At 42.6% G+C, this 20,183-nt stretch overlaps 1 protein-coding gene across 1 annotated transcript in view; it reads right to left on the bottom strand.

Annotated features, from left to right (window-relative positions):
* The window catches only part of LOC135509530 (protein Wnt-7b-like), a 34,734-nt gene extending 32,787 nt beyond the window's left edge, over positions 1-1,947 (bottom strand). The window contains exon 1 of the mRNA XM_064930266.1: positions 1,310-1,947. Within this exon, the coding sequence (XP_064786338.1) occupies positions 1,310-1,383 (74 nt within the window). The 5' untranslated portion in view covers positions 1,384-1,947. The remainder of the gene's footprint in view (positions 1-1,309) is intronic.
* Between the last annotated feature and the right edge of the window lie 18,236 nt (positions 1,948-20,183).

Here is a 20,183-nt window from a genome sequence, read left to right as displayed (position 1 = left end):
CTACAGGGCGATCTCGGTGTTGGACCCGGTGAGTGAAAGGCTCTGTCTGCACCAACGCGTCAGCACAAAGTGATGTCACTCGTCACCTGTAGACTCCAGTCATTGTGTGTGAAGAGGGTATCGTGAAAGATTTTCCCAGGCTAAAGAAGGGGGGGGGGGGGGCGCGGCGGGAATGAGCTAACTGGTTTGGCTTGATAAAACCCTGAGATATCTCGTCACGCTTCACTTGGTGTGATTTTTTTTCTCCCTATTTGAACTGTTAAGATATGAATACCTGTGGAGGTTACCCGTTAGGCCTATTTCACTTAAGGCTTGTGTAGGAGAAGGAAAGGTAAGCTCCCACCAATGGAAGGCGCTGGGAGATGACACCTGTTGTTTTTGTTTAGATAACCACGACTGGCTATGGATGATGAGGAACACGAGCCTGAAAAATGTATGGGGGAAGAAAACAGAACCTTGAGCTGTCCAAGGGTTGACTCTTGTTGAAATATCCTAACGTTACATACTTTGTGTATAAAACGTTTTTTTTTACTGGTCGTATATATTTTTACTCTTATCAATTCACTCCAAACCATCAGGCTAGGCTACCTTGCAGACAACACAGACCTACAACAGAGACAGGTAAACAAAATGATCTAAACGTTTGTGTAATATCATTTCTATATATGCAACAGCAATACCCGTTTTTCTTTTTGCACACACACAGCATATATAATTCCTCTGGGTTTTTTTATACATCAAGATGAGCTATTGCAAAACAAGTAAAAACTCCATCTGGGCTGTGGAATGTGGAAATACAACTCAGCCAGGCTGCCTCTATTAATGAAGGTATGCCGCAGTGAGCCAGAGCCCGGCCGAGGGGGTCAAACGATCTATAGAGCGACAAAAACCAACAAGACTCTGATCAGATGGACCACAACCGAGACTGAATATGAATTCATCTAATATTTGGCCAAGCGCAACAACAACAACAACAACATGGGCACAGCTTTTACGCACATCCAGCCGTTGTCCCTTGATGGCTATGGGTGTCAGGTTCATTTCAACACTGACATGGATGGATTAGGCTGCCATCACACTGAGGTTTTGAGATCGTTTGTAAAAGTCAGAAATTGTTTGTAAAAGTTAGTGAGGTCAAAAGGGCAGTTCCGTCTGCCGACCGCAGAAGAACACTGCATTTATATGGGCATTCAGAATACCCATGAGGCTCAGCATGTTACAGGTTCTATTTAAAACAACAATAATCATACTGTCAAGAAAGTAACATAAACGTATAAGCAGTTGATATAAGTATTACATTTACACTTACCCAAGCCTTAAGTAGATGATGCCAAAGCACAAGAAGCACAAATTCCACCTTCGGATGGGTCTGTGCATGATCATAACCGCTTCTGGGACGGGCCATTCACTAGAATGAAGTGGTCATTCTTGCGTTCACATCGGCAACACTACAGTATCCTAACCTTTCCAGATGCTGATATAACTTCTCTTTTCCAAAATATCAAATCTAAACTCCTTTGAAATCTTTATCCGTTTAAAATCCATAGTCAACGGGTATCAGGTGAGACAGAGAGTGATGGTGATCCAAAATGTGGTTCGACAACAAAACACTTATGAGAGAGCGATGGGTCGAGGAGTAAGATGAGTTCTCGGGTGAACCATTCTTATATTTCGTCCTTTGTATCAAAGTAGGACAAGTTATGTATTCTCACTTGTTCTTGCGTGCGCCAGGTACATTTACACCCGGTGCAATGTCCTCCTTTTCCTCCCCTCGTCTGTATTGAGGCCGTAACACATCGGTTGCAGTTCCTCTCCTTTGACGACATCTTAAATTCTTTCCATGTAGCTGCAGGTATTCTAATGCAGGTAACAAAAGCCCTATCCACGCCTCCTCCTTTGAGCTGGTATGGATATGCAAGGATTGGGACGGGCTTCTGGGTTGAGCTGAACACGTGCAGTTGTTGTACAGCTACAGTAACATACAGCGAAACTCACCGAAACTTCCTTATATAGGCTATTTGAGGTTGCAACCTTGGGTATTGCACAACAGGAGATACTAGACTACTCTCATCAAGTAGACAAGTAATTCTAGCGATTAGTCCATGCACCAGTTTACAATATGAACCTTGAGTAGAATTCTAGAGTATTCTGTGGCATTTCATATGTATAGCTTAACCGATCATAAATTATACTTGTTTGCCACCTGTTATGAATGAATCTATAGACAATATTTAAAGATCACTAAGGAAATGCATTTCTTATTATTTATTACATCAAATCATGGGGCTCATTTTCAACAAACACAGACGACAGAATCGCCTACTATGACAAATGCGTTTTAAAACAACATGTAAAAATCGCCAGTTGACTTTGCACAGGGGAACGGACCATTATTTCAGGATGCGCACAATCTTGATGCTTCTTGAGTGTCTGTGCCCTGTGGTGCCCTTTTGGTGTATAATACTCCCCCTGGTGGTTACAGGAGACAACTGCTTGTCGAACTGGTAGGGGGAGGTGTCTCTGTGACGATAAAGGCCTGTATGATGTGAGTGAGTGAGCTTTTGTATGCAGACAGTTTGGCTAAGTTCCTGCACTTATATTTTAACATGATGTGCACTTGTGTGATCTTTAGAAAGTGTAAATCACCATAAATGTGCTATATGCAAATTTATTTAAATATGGTCCTGTTAATTTATGTGTTTTATTGCTGCATTTGAATGGTCTTGCAAATAAATGTAATTCCTTATTCAAGATTCTATATACGATTTTTGATTATATAACGCACTTTGTTAAAACAACACATAAACCGTAAGTCATATACCATATTAGAACAAAACTATACGCAATGAAAACGTCTAAACTGGAATAATAATTACAGCATAAACTAAAATGACAGACATCAGACCCTTCTCTTTGGTTCTGAGAGTTGTTGTTGACCACAAGAGACAGACAAACTACGGAATCCTTTGTTTCAAGACATCCCTGCTTTGTGGTTTCCATGTTTTCTTCAAAACATGCCCATCCAAATTCCAGATGGATTTCTGAAATAATGAATGTCAACATAAAGACCCAGGGTGACATAAAAAAGACATGTATTTGATGTATTCCTGTAAAATATAGAATTATTTCTCTCTCTTCAAATGTAACTCTTGGTAAAGGCTGGGTGGGGATGTTCCTGTTTAGTTTCATTAAAATGTTCAAAGGAGCGATTTTTATTAAGCCCGATCATCAAAGACCAGCAGGGACACAATTTGTCACCCGCGACTGTCATTGCAGACATGTCACACACGCGCGCGCACGCACGCACGCACGCACGCACGCACGCACGCACACACACACACACACACACACACACACACACACACACACACACACACACACACACACACACACACACACACACACACACACAGAGAGCATTTGGGACAGGGAGGACTCATCAATCTAGCCACGTCATATGCCACATAACACAACGCACCCAGTGGTTTAAAAGGGAAAACTGTGGTGATATTCGTGTGACTGTAGTTCATGTGAAAGTTAATTAAGACAGTCATGACAGTTGCAGACAGTCAAGAACATTTAGATATTGATGATGTTCAAATTAGTTACATATTTACAGTGCATATCATATGTAGGGCCAGGAGTTTTTCCTGACCACAAAATCTTGGGTCCCAACTATGTAATCAGGAAAACTCCTGGACCTATTTGGTTTTGATGATTCTTTTTGACCACTTCCTCTTACTTGTAGATAGAGTCACTATTTGACCCAATCACAAACATTGTGTTGCACATATAATACACTAAATTGTATGGACTGTTTTGGCCCATTTATTTTGCGTTACTAAATTCCAAAGGCTGTCCCGTGAAAGCTTCTGCTATCTCTTCAGTTTTCTCCTCTATCCAGCATTGCTTTCCAATGCGAAGAAAAACAAGTTTGAAGATTGCACAATTGTATCTGCTTCTTTAAATTTACGATCTTTTAAAACTGCAGGAGGGTAGAAGGAAAGTGAAAAAAAAATATTGGTCTGTATTTTGGCAGATGTCAGACGATATGTCGTACTGTCTTCTTGAATATTATTAAGTACTCTTGACCGACAACTAAATAAGAAAACCCACCAGGCATCCATATGTTTGTGTGGGAGCCCTGTCAGCTGGAAAGCGGCTGCAGCAATGCACTGAAATGGATGAATGCAGCAGCATGCCAAACCATGGAGCGGCGTCTGGGGCTGGGTCCGCCACATCTACACAAGGCCCCAGGCAGACACAGGCAGGAGGGGGAACCAACCGGCTATTATGCTGCTCCCTGATGGCCCGGGCTCCATCAGCTCCACACTCTGTCTGCCTCCAGATTTTAACACTTCCCTCAATTAGCCCAGGGAAGATTTCTCTTGACACGGAGAAGGTCTGGATGAAAAGGGTGCTTCCTATCCCTGAGAGAGAAGAGACTGAGACCAGGACATGGATCACATCAGAGAGAGGAGAGAGAGGGAAAGAGGGAGACAGGGATAGATAGAAAGGGACAGAGAGAATGGGAGAGAGAGGGAAAGAGGGAGACAGGGATAGAAAGGGACAGAGACAGAATGGGCGAGAGAGTGCGTGACCTGGATGACCTTGGCAGACAACATCACCTCGTACATCACACAGTAAGGAATTTTCACAATTCAAAGGTCAAATGTCAAAAACTGCCCCAACAGGTCCTCTACTCCTCCTAACCAGACAGATGTGATTGAACTCCTCCTTTTCTGGTCGGGCACAGCTGTGGATGCCCGTATGGGGGTGTGGAGTGGAGTGCGGCCTGATTAATTCCCCAACATGCCCACTTATATTTTGGGTCCTGAGAGGAAGGGGCCTGACTGGGCGTGTGTAGATATGCCAGACTGTGTCCACATGCGGCCCGGCTAGCTCCACTGGCTGATTAGTGCAAGCTGAAATGCTCAATCATGCCCTCTCGATGGAAAGCAGGTTTTCTGAGGTTCACCGTGGCTTGCCAGAGCCGAATGCCACATTGAGCGCTTGGATAAAGATTAATAAAAAAAAATCTAAAGTCAGTGGTGTTTTTGCTCATGTTAAACCTTCAAACGCTAATCTGCGATGTTGCTATTTTAAATATGGCTCACTTCTCACCGGAGCCCCTTGCCAACCTTTCAAGTGTGTTTTTCTGATCAGCCGATCTCAGAGACAGTGCAGAGAGACCCGGATCGATTTACCCAGAACTGACAGTCTGGGACTTAAAGCCAAAGCCCTTTTTTCAAGAGCACATTCACAAGAAATGGTCTGGTGGCTTAGAGGAAAAAAGTGTTCGGTTTCAAGCTGGAGAGGAGCTCTCTCTGTCTGAGATGATATTAGGATGGGTTACTACTACTCTGTCCTGGTCATGGTGCGCTGTGTGTTGAGTAGGCTCAGAAGTTTTTTGAGAACAAATGACCTGATTAGAAGAAAACGCTTGTTCTTCCTGGTCTGGTCACATCAAGAGTTTCTCTTCTGAGGTGAGTGACCAGAGATTTCTCAACTCAGTATAACAGAATGGTCCCAATATTTAACTGAAGGCCTCGTATGTAGAGTGGTGACTCTGTATAGGATGTCCACCAGTGGAGGCTGATGAGGGGAGGACGGTTCACAGTAATGGCTGGAATGGAGTCAAAGGAATTATTTCAAATGCATCAAACACGTGGTATAAATGTGGTTGATACCATTCCATTGACTCCATTCCAGCCATTATTATGAGCCATCCTCCCCTCAGCAGTCTCCACTGGTGTCCACCCACTCTGCGCTTTGGTTATGACATTTCACTTCATTCAGTGGGGTCTATCTATAACATATCCATTAACAAGGGGTGCAACTTTCACTGGGGACGGGGACGGGGGGGGGGGACATTGCATTTTTGTCTTCCCTAGTTTTATCATCGGAATGTGATAAAAAATGCGGCAATGGTGTGCTTTAGGACCATGCGGATGCCTCCGAGCAGTCGGGTAGGCTGTTTGGAGTGTTTATCTGACTGGATAAAAAAAAAATATAATGTCCCCACCACTTTGAAAACCAAAGTTGCGCCCCTGTCATGAACATAACCTAATACATCCGAAAATAAGCACCACTCTCTGTTGACATAGCGGTGCAGGTGTCTCATAATATACAGTTCCTTCTTAATGCGTTTGAATCAATCAGTTGACAAGGAAAGGGTGGTATACAGAAGATAGACATATTTGGTAAAGTGCAAGTCCACTTTATGGCAAAAACAGCTCAAATAAGCAAAGATAACTATTTTAAGATGTGAAGGTCACTCAATACGGAACATTTCAAGAACTTGGATAGTTTGTGCTGTCGCAAAAGCCATCAAGTACTAGGATAGAAGTGGCTCTCATGAGGGCCGCCACCTGCAAAGGAAGACCCAGAGTGACCTCTGCTGCAGAGGATAAGTTCATCAGAGTTTCCAGCCTCAGAAATCAGCAATTAACTGCACCTCAGATTGCAGCTCACAGAGTTCCAGTAACAGACACATCTCAACATCAACTGTTCAGGGAAGTCTGCGTGAATCAGGCCTTCATGGTCGAATTGCTGCAAAGAAACCACTACTAAAGGACAACAATAAGAAGAAGAGACTTGCTTGGGTCGAGAAACACAAGCAATGGACATCAGACCAGTGGAAATCTGTCCTTTGGTTTGATGAGACCAAGTTTTGATATTTTTGCTTCCAACAGCCATGTCTTTCTGAGATGCAGAGTAGTTGAACGGATGATCGCTCCATGTGTGGCTCCCACCGTGAAGCATTGAGGAGGAGGTGTGATGGTGTGGGGGTCATTTGCTGGTGACACTGTCTGCAATTTATTTAGAATTCAATGCACACTTAACCGGCATGGCTAACACAGCATTCTGCAGTGCTACACCATCCCATCTGGTTTTCACTTAGTGGCACTATCATTTGTTTTTCAACAGTACAATGACCCAACACACCTCCAGGCTGTGCAAGGGCTATTTTACCAAGAAGGGGAGTGATGGAGTGCTGCATCAGATGACCTGGCCTCCACAAAACCCGACCTCAACCCAATTGAGAAGGTTTGGGATGAGTCGGACCGCAGAGTGAAGGAAAAGCAGCCAAAAAGTGCTCATCACAACTCTTTCAAGATTGTTGGAAAAGCATTTAAGTTGAAGCTGGTTGAGAGAATGCCAAGAGTGTGCAAAGCTGTCATCAAGGCAATCGGTGGCTACTTTGAAGAATCTCAAATATAAAATAGATGTTGATTTGTTTAACACTTTTTTGGTTCCTAAATTATTCCATATGTGTTATTTCATAGTTTTGATGTCTTCACTATTATTCTACAATGTAGAAAATGGTAAAACTGATGAAAAACCCTTGAATGAGTAGGTGTGTCCAAACTTTTGACTGGTACTGTATATATATTTCTTAACATTTTGTAGTCTGTGGGTCGCAAAAAGCAAAATTCAAATCAAATCAAATCAAATTTATTTATATAGTCCGTCGTACATCAGCTGATATCTCAAAGTGCTGTACAGAAACCCAGCCTAAAACCCCAAACAGCAAGCAATGCAGGTGTAGAAGCACAGTGACTAGGAAAAACTCCCTAGAAAGGCCAAAACCTAGGAAGAAACCTAGAGAGGAACCAGGCTATGAGGGGTGTCCAGTCCTCTTCTGGCTGTGCCGGGTGGAGATTATAACAGAACATGGCCAAGATGTTCAAATGTTCATAAATGACCAGCATGGTCAAATAATAATAATCACAGGCAGAACAGTTGAAACTGGAGCAGCAGCACAGCCAGGTGGACTGGGGACAGCAAGGAGTCATCATGCCAGGTAATCCTGAGGCATGGTCCTAGTGCTCAGGTCCCTCGAGAGAGAGAGAGAGAGAGAGAGAGAGAGAGAGAGAGAGAGAGAGAGAGAGAGAGAGAGAGAGAGAGAGAGAGAGAGAGAGAGAGAGAGAGAGAGAAAGAAAGAAAGAGAGAATTAGAGAGAGCATACTTAAATTCACACAGGACACTGGATAAGACAGGAGAAGTACTCCAGATATAACAAACTGACCCTAGCCCCCCGACACATAAGCTTCTGCAACATAAATACTGGAGGCTGAGACAGGAGAGGTCAGGAGACACTGTGGCCCCATCCGATGATACCCCCGGACAGGGCCAAACAGGAAGGATATAACCCCACCCACTTTGCCAAAGCACAGCCCCCACACCACTAGAGGGATATCTTCAACCACCAACTTACAATCCTGAGACAAGGCCAAGAATAGCCCACAAAGATCTCCGCCACGGCACAACCCGGGGGGGCGCCAACCCAGACAGGAAGATCACATCAGTGACTCAACCCACTCAAGTGAACGCACCCCTCCTAGGGACGGCATGAAGGAGCACCAGTAAGCCAGTGACTCAGCCCCTGTAATAGGGTTAGAGGCAGAGAATCCCAGTGAAAAGAGGGGAACCTGCCAGGCAGAGACAGCAAGGGCGGTTCGTTGCTCCAGAGCCTTTCCGTTCATCTTCACACTCCTGGGCCAGACTACACTCAATCATATGACCCACTGGAGAGATGAGTCTTCAGTAAAGACGTAAAGGGTGAGACCGAGTCTGCATCTCTCACATGGGTAGGCAGACCATTCCATAAAAATGGAGCTCTATAGAGGAAAGCCCTGCCTCCAGCTGTTTGCTTAGAAATTCTAGGGACAATCAGCCCTTGCTTTGACAGGAAGCCAGTGTAGGGAGGCACTGGAATAATATGATCACATTTTTTTGGTTCTAGTCAGGATTCTATCAGCCGTATTTAGCACTAACTGAAGTTTATTTAGTGCTTTATCCGGGTAGCCGGAAAGTAGAGCATTGCAGTAGTCTAAACTAGAAGTAAAAAAAGCAGGGATTACTTTTTCTGCATAATTTTTGGACAGAAAGTTTCTGATTTTTGCAATGTTACGTAGACGGAAAAAAAGCTGTCCTTGAAACAGTCTTGATATGTTCGTCAAAAGAGAGATCAGGGTCCAGAGTAACGCCGAGGTCCTTCACAGTTTTATTTGAGACGACTGTACAACCATCAAGATTAATTGTCAGATTCAACAGAAGATCTATTTGTTTCTTGGGACCTAGAACAAGCATCTCTGTTTTGTCCGAGTTTAAAAGTAGAACGTTTGCAGCCATCCACTTCCTTAAGTCTGAAACACAGATTTCTAGTGAGGGCAATTTTGGGGCTTCACCATGTTTCATTGAAATGTACAGCTGTGTGTCATCCGCATAGCAGTGAAAGTTAACATTATGTTTTCGAATGACATTCCCTAGAGGTAAAATATATAGTGAAAACAATAGTGATCCTAAAACGGAACCTTGAGGAACACTGAAATTTACAGTTGATTTGTCAGAGGACAAACCATTCACAGAGACAAACTGATATCTTTCCGACAGATAAGATCTAAACCAGGCCAGAACTTGTCCGTGTTGGGTTTCCAATCTCTCCAAAAGAATGTGGTGATCGATGGTATCAAAAGCAACACTAAGGTCTAGGAGCACGAGGACAGATGCAAAGCCTCGGTCTGATGCCATTAAAAGGTCATTTACCACCTTCATAAGTGCAGTCTCAGTGCTATGATGGGGTCTAAAACCAGACTGAAGCATTTCGTATACGTTGTTTGTCTTCAGGAAGGCAGTGAGTTGTTGCGCAACAGCTTTTTCTACAATTTTTGAGCGGAATGGAAGATTTGATATAGGCCGATAGTGTTTTATATTTTCTGAGGAACGCTGTATATGGCCCAGGAGGCCTGTAAACAGTAGCTATAAAAAGTGATTGAGTAGGCTGCATAGATTTCATGACTAGAAGCTCAAAAGACGAAAACATCATTTTTATTTTGTAAATTGAAATTGGCTATCGTAAATGTTAGCAACACCTCCGCCTTTGCGGGATGCACGGGGATATGGTCACTAGTGTAGCCAGAAGGTGAGGCCTCATTTAACACAGTAAATTCATCAGGCTTAAGCCAGGTTTCAGTCAGGCCAATCACATCAAGATTATGATCAGTGATTAGTTCATTGACTATAATTGCCCTTGAAGTAAGGGATCTAACATTAAGTAGCTCTATTTTGAGATGTGAGGTATCACGATCTCTTTCAATAATGACAGGAATGGAGGAGGTCTTTATCCTAGTGAGATTGCTAAGGCGAACACCGCCATGTTTAGTTTTGCCCAACCTAGGCCGAGGCACAGACACGGTCTCAATGGGGATAGCTGAGCTGACTACACTGACTGTGCTAGTGGCAGACTCCACTAAGCTGGCAGGCTGGCTAACAGCCTGCTGCCTGGCCTGCACCCTATTTCATTGTGGAGCTAGAGGAGTTAGAGCCCTGTCTATGTTGGTAGATAAGATGAGAGCACCCCTCCAGCTAGGATGGAGTCCGTCACTCCTCAGCAGGTCAGGCTTGGTCCGGTTTGTGGGTGAGTCCCAGAAAGAGGGCCAATTATCTACAAATTCTATCTTTTGGGAGGGGCAGAAAACAGTTTTCAACCAGCGATTGAGTTGTGAGACTCTGCTGTAGAGCTCATCACTCCCCCTAACTGGGAGGGGGCCAGAGACAGTTACTCGATGCTGACACATCTTTCTAGTTGATTTATACGCTGAAGCTATGTTGCGCTTGGTGACCTCTAACTGTTTCATCCTAACATCATTGGTGCCGACGTGGATAACAATATCTCTATACTCTCTACACTCGCCAGTTTGAGCTTTAGCCAGCACCATCTTCAGATTAGCCTTACCGTCGGTAGCCCTGCCCCCTGGTAAACAGTGTATGATCGCTGGATGATTCGTTTTAAGGCTAATACTGCGGGTAATGGAGTCGCCAATGACTAGAGTTTTCAATTTGTCAGAGCTAATGGTGGGAAGCTTTGACGTCTCAGACCCCGTAACGGGAGGAGTAGAGACAAGAGAAGGCTCGGCCTCTGACTCCGACTCATTGCTTAGTGGGGAAAAACGGTTGAAAGTTTTTGTCGGCTGAATGAGCGACACCGGTTGAGCATTCCTACAGAAACTGTGAGAAAGTTGTCCGGCTGCGTGGATTTATACTAACTTTACTATCTGTACTTACTGGTGGCACAGACGCTGTTTCACCCTTTCCTACACTGAAATGACCCTTGCCTAACGATTGCGTCTGAAGCTGGGCTTGTAGCACAGCTATCCTCGCCGTAAGGCGATCATTCTCCTGTATATTATGAGTACAGCGACTGCAATTAGAAGGCATCATGTTAATGTTACTACTTAGCTTCGGCTGTTGGAGGTCCTGACGAACCATGTCCAGGTAAAGCATCCGGAGTGAAAAAGTTGAATGAAAAAAAGTTGAGTGAGGGGAAAAAAAAAATATATAAATGGTAATTAAAAAGTAAAAACCGTAAAGTTGTCAGGTAGCAAAGTAAGGTTGGCAACAAAGCGCACATCAACACGTAAACAAGTCTGCAAGTTGTGACCGAAAATAGCATGACGGAAGCTGAATGAAATGTAAAAGACTTTGAAATAAAAGCTTGGTATGCAATCAGTGCACCGTACATTCTTTACAGAGATACGCTTCTTTTTTGTTCTAAATCTTTGAAAAAGAACAGGAATTTAGAATTCATATGAAAAGCATTGTAACGCTCGTTGTTAAATGAAGACCAAGGTGCAGCGTGGTAGGCGTGCATTTTCCTTTTAATTATAAATGTTCCACCAAAAACAATCAACAACTCAACGAACATAAAGCTAGGAGTGCAAACACATGCAACAACCAAAGACAAGATCCCACAACAGAAGGTGGGAAAAAGGGCTACCTAAGTATGATCCCCAATCAGAGACAACGATAGACAGCTGCCTCTGATTGGGAACCATACTCGGCCAACAAAGAAATATAAACATAGATTTCTCACCCTAGTCACAGCCTGACCTACCAAATAGAGAATTTAAAGGATCTCTAAGGTCAGGGTGTGACAAGCATATAGTAAACTATGTCATGTCTCAGAATCCATCTTACCTCTTTATTGTTTTATGTCCTGCAGTTTTGATAAGAAAGATTGCGATTTCAACGCGAACGTGAGCCTGTAGCCTGTAGTCTGTAGCCTATAGCCAGTATGGATTTTTTTCAATTTTTGCCAAAAATGACATACCCAAATCTAACTGCCTGTAGCTCAGGCCCTGAAGCAAGGATATGCATATTCTTGGTACCATTTGAACGGAAACACTTTGAAGTTAGTGGAAATGTGAGTTGAATGTAGGAGAATATAACACAATAGATCTGGTAGAAGAAAATACAATATTTTTACCACCATATTTGAAATGCAACAGAAAGATCCCAAATCTAGCCATCACTCTGGTTGTAATTCCGATGGTGTCCACAAAATGGCAGAAGTATATTTGCAAAGTTTCAGAAAGATAACTTGAAGTATGAGCAAACTCCATGACATTTAGTGTGAAGTCACCCAGGTACATTTGGGAAAATTGTGAAGGAGACATTTACATTTATATTGTATTTTTCTGCAAGAATATCATCAAATCTGTATACTTGGACTTTGACTTACCAAAATTTGGTGTCCTATAATACATACTACACTCCTAATAATATAGTGAAGTCTGGTTACTGTCTAGGATCTCTGAGGAATAAATACGAACGTGATTTGATTGGTTGAAACAACGTTTAGGGTTAGATTTTCACAGATTCCTTTCTTTGCAAATTGAACAAGTGGAAATACAAAATCGATCATGCATGCTATATGGACCTTTTTAGGATATGAAAAAGGACTTTATCTAACAAAATGACACTTCATGTTATCTCTGGGACCCTTTGGATGATAAATCAGAGCAATATTTCAGAATGTAAATTCACATTTCACCTTCAGGTGAATTCATCAAACCTATCGCGGAGAAAGAAGTGTTTTGTTGTTAGGATCTCTCCTCAAACAATAGCATGCCATTTTTTCGCAGTAATAGCTATTGTAAATTGGACAGTGCAGTTATATGAACAAGAATTTAAGCTTTCAGCCAATATAAGACACTTATATGTACCAACATTTGTTGTTTCTCTAAAATCTGCGATCATGACACACGGCACTGCATGATTTACAACAGTCCCGTTGACGAGACGCCAATCCCTAAGAAGTTTCAGCCCAGCTGACGCTATGCAATTTTCTTAATTTTTGACCACTTTTTTCTCTGGCCCCCATTGACATAGTTACCTTAATTCTGGTAGTCCTACAAGGGTAAATCTCCAATACATTTTGAACTAATTATGATAGAGACATAAGGTTTGGACCATTGGTTTTCGTAGAGGTTTATCTACACAATTAATACATTATTTTAGCCATTGGTCAATTTTAAAAAATTTTACTAGGCAAGTTACCAAAAGTTTTTTACCTTGTCAGCTTAGGGATTTGACCTTGCAACCTTTTGGTTACTAGGCCAACACTCTATCCACTAGGCTACTTGCAGCCCTGAATTTTGGTAAAAGATGCGTTTTGATTGGACACCCTACTCTCTAGTGATGGCCTGGTCACATCCCACATTACCCCGACTAGTCATAGTGATTACAGGGGAAATCAGTCAGTTGATGACTTATGATCCCATCTGGGAGTCCATTGTGTGACGTGTGACGTCCCCAAAGCTCTGAGATAATAGACTCAACAAACACTTTGGCCCTATTAAGTACTGCATGAGTCCCACTCCCTGCAGCATACCAGACCTCCACTTAATCATCGTCTCCCGGCCATGTTGAATATGTGAGCGCCCGCCGCATCCGGATATAATGTGCCTCTCTTAAGCCCCTTAGATCCCGTCATTATGTATCAATACTCCAATTCATTCGAGGGAGAGAAGTCTCCTATATCTGCTCGCAGGGCCTCTGCAATAGTTAGAGAAACAATTTGTATGCAGATGTTTCAATTGAGATCAGATGGACAAGAGGCCATCGCCACATTTGTGGACAGGGATTGTCTGATGGAATGAGGATGTCCATAAAGGAGCATGTGTGTTGTGTTTTTGGGATGTGCGGTAGACAAATGACTGCATTCAGCTTTAGTTACTCTTGTTTTCATATGCTGCCTATGGACAGGGTCCAGTTCGTCTAATAGCGGGCACGGGCAGAAATCACTAACTGTAGTCATATGTGAGTTCATCATTCAAAAAACAAAACAAAAAAAGATTGCACTTACCCAAAAACTGAAACCGCATTCATTTGCTGGTCTGCAAATGGAACTGAAGAATTTACATTCACAAAAAAATCTGACAGACATATGGCTTATGTCTTTAAGGGCCAGGGTATTATGTGCAGTTGAGAAAATATGACCAATGCATCTCTGTTCTATGTTAATAACTCACTGTATATGAGATAAAGTTTTAGAACAGATGTAATTTAGTGAAGTAAAATGACATGCAATGACATTTTACGAGCATTATACATCTTTTATTTATGTCCAGAGGCAAGGGCGTAGGAGCCCTAGGAAGACAGGGGGGAGACACATGTCCCCCCCCCCAATGTTAGAAGCAGGTCAAATTAATAATTATCCAAAATTAATAATAATAATAATAGGCAAGAGTTTAATTTAGAAAAATGATTCGCCAGATTTTTTTCGAGGGACTTTTATTTTGAAAAAGCCTCTGTTGCTGGAACTTGTGTCACTTCCTCAGTCCCCACGGACTGCTTTGTTCTCACTCTACAAGCAGTGCGGCAGTGTGTGAATGAGAGAAAAAGCCCTGTGCAGCACCACCTTCATTACACACCGCACCGGGTAAAGTAATTGTTTTTGCAACATCAAAGTCAGTTTAAGTTAAAAAGTTTATGGATGTGAATAAACTTTGATATAGAACGAACATGAGCAACCATACGCTTTCTCCTAGTAGCTTGTTAGCTTTACATTTACAGTTGAGTCATTTTTAGCTGTGTCAGGATATATCTAACAAGCTAAGGCTGGCTAGTTCTGGCATAGCTTGAATACATCTGAGTTATCATATATGATCTCTGATGAAATGATAGCATCTTAAGTCATGAAGGTATGTATTGCATGTGTCAACTTCATGCAGGAGAGAGGCAGCCATGATGATGTTACATTTTTGATAATTGGGTCGAGCAGAGATTGATTCCTTTCAGTTTGAACTTTAATACCTACTTAACATGTTGTTTTTTTTCAAAGTTAACGGTGTATGTTGCAGGTTATTATTACAGTATAATAACTGTATTTTAAGTTGAAAATATCACGTTAAGTTTCAAACCAAAAAGTATGTAGAGCAGCGGTATAAAAATACTAGGAAATGAATCATACAGTAGCAGAGAAAGAGTTCAAAATGGTTGTTTAATTGAATATATCCACATTAAGTCACACTGGCATTCGGTACAGTATGAAGAGCCCTCAGACTGATGGACTATCAGAGTAAGTGCCCCTCTGCAAGCCCCCCCCCCTTATCCTTGTTCATTTGCCCATTTGTAAGTTAACAACTTGTCTCTATCCTTTTCTGGAAATACACTACAAATTAGCATTTAAAACCTGCTTAACCCCCCCCCCCCCCCAATCCTACCCTCCCCCAGCCTTATATAATTCACTTTAGACTTATTTTCAAATACCTGTAGACGGAATGACAGAGATAGACAATAATAACCTACATTTAATAGATTGTGCTGATTTCCATAGTTGTGGCACCGTTGCAAGTCTTAAGGCTATCCAGTAAAGTAATGTCAAGGAAACAAACCGACTGTCATCCAAGTAATATTAATGTGTTGCTGTGTTGGTATTGATTTATTTCAGCGGATTTTGCCAGGGAGGCAAAAAAATCCACAGTACTAACTTTGAACTCTGTCATTCCCTGGGCAATAGTTACGCATATATCAAATGAATGGGAGTCCGCATGAGTTTTACATACCTGAAAAAGACTAACAGACTTCATTGACTCTGGTGCGGCCCTGCAATCGTACCTGGCCGCAGTTACGGATGGACCTCTCGACACACACACACACCCGCACACACACAGCCGCACCCCCCCCCACCCCCACGCTCCACTCCCTCTGAACAGCTGGGGGTGTTTGCTGTGTGAGTGGGTCACCTCCTCTCCACTCTCTCTCACACCATAGCCCCGTGTACCGTCTGTGTTTGCTCCGCGTTCCAGTTCAAACAGACAATGTTTCCATCCCCAGTCCATCCCCAGCTCATTCAACCATACTCAAAGCCTGGCTTTTGTTGCTAACACGCACTGCGGCGAGAGAGAGAAAGCCTAAGAGCAGAGTTACTTGAAAAACAAGAGCCTCAGTTCATTGAGAAATCAATCGGAATCCTAGTAATGTACCGAATATGTTCTGTGTCATCTATTGACAATGTGTTGGTATTCCAAGCACTTTCTCACACCATATGAGCATGCTGAGTATGTCTTGGGTGCTCTGCAGAAGAGAGATATGTACAGCGCTAGGTCAAATAAATGATATTACTTTTCAGCTTGTTTCAGCATACGGTTTGCTCTCTTTCCCCTCCGTCTCACTCTCTTACTGTAACATCTACCCTCTCCTTAATTGATTCTCACTGTTTATCTTTAACATTGTACTTGGGTGTTGTTAAGGATCTTATTCCAATATGGTATGGGCTGATATGTTTAGCAATAAGATTGTGGTTTTCTTTCTTGGCATTGCGACACGGTACTTTCATTTATATAATCATAACATTGATATCGGGGCCGGCAGGTCCTCTGTTATTGCCTCACGTCCAGTGATGGCTTGGCAACGCAGCAAGAGAGGGAGCCTTCTATTGGACTAATGTATTACTGCAGGAATGAGAAAGTACAGCCAGTTTTTTCTGACTTCTAAGCCCATGCCATTCTTAAAGCTCAAGGGTCATGCGCAGTACACTACATACATAGTCGACAATTTGTTTAACAAGTTTACTTCAAAACCATTTGCCAGCTTTTATGCTACAGTATACTATTGCTACAGGGCAAAGGTTATAGCCAACACAGAGCCAACAAAAGTTTTCATGGTCAGGTCACATGGGCAGACAAAACTGCTATTCCTATACTTAAACACATAGTTTGAATATACTGTGCTGTGCATCACAGCAGTCTACACAACACACTCTAACAAATTGCTGTTAATTTACAGTAACACATTTACAGTTATCTACTGTAATTCAATATTACAGTACAGTACTGTAAAGAGCAATGCATTATGGGGGCTCAATGGCATTCCACTACACTGCTGTGGGCGGGGGGGGGGAACTCTGGCTCATTAAAAAATTTGGAGAAGTGCCTTGTAAGAGGCTGTTAGTGAGAATGCTGTACCCCACAGAACACAGTACTGTATTTTTATTTTTTTGAAAATCTTTTCTTGTAACTATACAATAATTTACTGGCTACTGACTTGCCAGTAATTCACTGTAATTCACTACCACCCCACAGAATACAGTGCCGTACCATATTTTGGCAGTGCCAAAAACCTTTTGAACGCTAGTGGGTGCATGGTTTTGTAATTTCCATCTCAGGAACATATTATGAGGCCTCGCAAGAGGATATATTTGTTGCACCTGTTAGTGAGAGCGCTGTACCAAGAGGATATATTTGTTGCACCTGTTAGTGAGAGCGCTGTACCAAGAGGATATATTTGTTGCACCTGTTAGTGAGAGCGCTGTACCAAGAGGGTATATTTGTTGCACCTGTTAGTGAGAGCGCTGTACCAAGTTAACTGAAATGTGATGATAATTCCCTAGCAATTTATTGTGGACTGATCAGAGTGGTAGCAAGTCTTAAACTTTAATGGTTGAGTGTTTAGCCTTGTTGTTCTGTTCTGTTTTGCCCTTTAGTCACTGCCAGTTTGGAAGCCTTTGTTTAGGCCTCTACAAGTACAAGTGATATAAAATACCAAATATTCATTCGTATGCTGTAATATATAATTACAAATTCACTTCTAGTAAATACTGTAATTGCATTACAATACAGTACTGTATTGCTGTTTTGCTGTATATGTACTGCACCATTCTGTAAATGATGGTGCAATGTGGAAAACAATTGTGGGAGGATTCCCTGGCTCATTAACATACACTATATATACAAAACTATGTGGAACCCCTTCAAATTAGTGGATTTGGCTATTTCAGCCACACCTGTTGCTGACAGGTGTATAAAATCGAGCACACAGCCATGCAATCTCCATAGACAAACATTGACAGTAGAATGGCCTTATTGAAGAGCTCGGTTACTTTCAACGTGGCACCGTCATAGGACGCCACCTTTCCAACAAGTCGGTTCATGAAATGTCTGCCCTGCTGGAGCGGCTCCGGTCTACTGTAAGTGCTGCTATTGGGAAGTGGAAACGTCTAGGAGTAACAAAGGCTCAGCCACAAAGTGGTAGGCCACACAAGCTCACAGAACAGCGTAAAGATGGTCTGTTCTCGGTTGTAACACTCATTACTGAGTTCCAAACTGCCTCTGGAAGCACAAGGACTGTTCATCGGGAGCTTCATGAATTGGGTTTCCATGGCCGAGCAACCGCACACAAGCCTAAGAACACCATGCACAATGCCAAGTGTCAGCTGGAGTGGTGTTAAGCTCACCACCATTGGACTCTGGAGCAGTGGAAACACGTTCTCTAGAGTGATGAATCACACTTCACCATCTGGCAGTCCGATGGATGAATCTGGATTTGGCGCATGCCAGGACAACACTACCTGCCTGAATGTATTGTGCCAACTGTAAAGTTTGGAGGATGAATAATGGTCTGGGGTTGTTTTTCATGTTTGGCGAGGTCCCTTAGATCTAGTGAATGGAAGGGAATCTTAATGCTACAGCATACAATTACATTCCAGACGATTCTGTGCTCCCAACTTTGTGGCAACAGTTTGGGGAAGGCCCTTGACTGTTTCAGCATTCCCCGGTGCACAAAGCGAGGCCCATACAGAAATAGTTTGTTGAGATCAGTGTGGAAGAACTTGACTGGCCTGCACAGAGCCCAGACTTCAACCCCATTGAACACCTTTGAGATTAATTGGAACACCGACTGCGAGCCATGCCTAATCGCCCAACATCAATGCCCGACCTCACTAATGCTCTTGAGGCTGAATGGAAGCAAGTCCCCACAGCGATGTTCCAACATCTAGTGGAAAGACATCCCAGAAGAGTGGAGGCTGTTATAGCAGCATAGGGGAGAACAACTCCATATTAATGCCCATGATTTTGGAATGAGATGTTCGTCGAGCAGGTGTCCACATACTTTTGGTCATACAGTGTGTTTCGCCTTTTAAGTGGCTATATTTTTGTTGCATATGTTCGTGGGAATGCTGTACCAATTGAACAGAAACAGTTGAAGTCGGGAGTTTACATACACTTAGGTTGGACTCATTAAAACTCATTTTTCAACCACTTCACAAATTTATTATTAACAAACTATAGTTTTGGCAAGTTGTTTAGGACATCTACTTTGTGCATGACACAAGTAATTTTTCCAACATTTGTTTACAGACAGATTATTTCACCGTATCACAATTCCAATGGGTCAGAAGTTTACATACACTAAGTTGACTGTGCCTTCAAACAGCTTGGAAAATTCCAGAAAATTATGTCATGGCTTTAGATGCTTCTGATAGGCTAATTTGAGTCAATTGGAGGTGTACCTGTGGATGTATTTCAAGGCCTACCTTCAAACTCAGTGCCTCTTTGCTTGACATCATGGGAAACTCAAAAGAAATCAACCAAGACCTCAGAAAAATAATTGTAGACCTCCACAAGTCTGATTCATCCTTGGGAGAAATTTCCAAATGCCTGAAGGTACCACGTTCATCTGTACAGACAATATACACAACATGGGACCATGTAGCCATCATACCGCTCAGGGAAGGATACGTGTTCTGTCTCCTAGAGATGAACATACTTTGGTGCGAAAAGTGCAAATCAATCCCAGAACAGCAAAGAACCTTGTGAAGATGCTGGAAGAAACAGGCACAAAAGTATCTATGTCCACAGTAAAATGCGTACTATATCGACATAACCTGAAGGTCCGCTCAGCAAGGAAGAAGCCACTGCTCCAAAACCGCCATAAAAAATGCCAGACTACAGTTTGCAACTGCACACGGGGACAAAGACTGTACTTTTTGGAGAAATGTCCTCTGGTCTGATGAAACAGAAATAGAACTGTTTGGCCATAATGACCATCGTTACGTTTTGGAGGAAAAGGGGGAGGCTTGCAAGCCGAAGAACACCATCCCAACCGTGAAGCAT

Source organism: Oncorhynchus masou, chromosome 22, assembly GCF_036934945.1.
Source record: "Oncorhynchus masou masou isolate Uvic2021 chromosome 22, UVic_Omas_1.1, whole genome shotgun sequence".
NCBI classification, from domain to species: domain Eukaryota; kingdom Metazoa; phylum Chordata; class Actinopteri; order Salmoniformes; family Salmonidae; genus Oncorhynchus; species Oncorhynchus masou.
The sequence above is the reverse complement of the archived record's forward strand: the minus strand, read 5'-3'. Positions and strand labels throughout refer to the sequence as shown.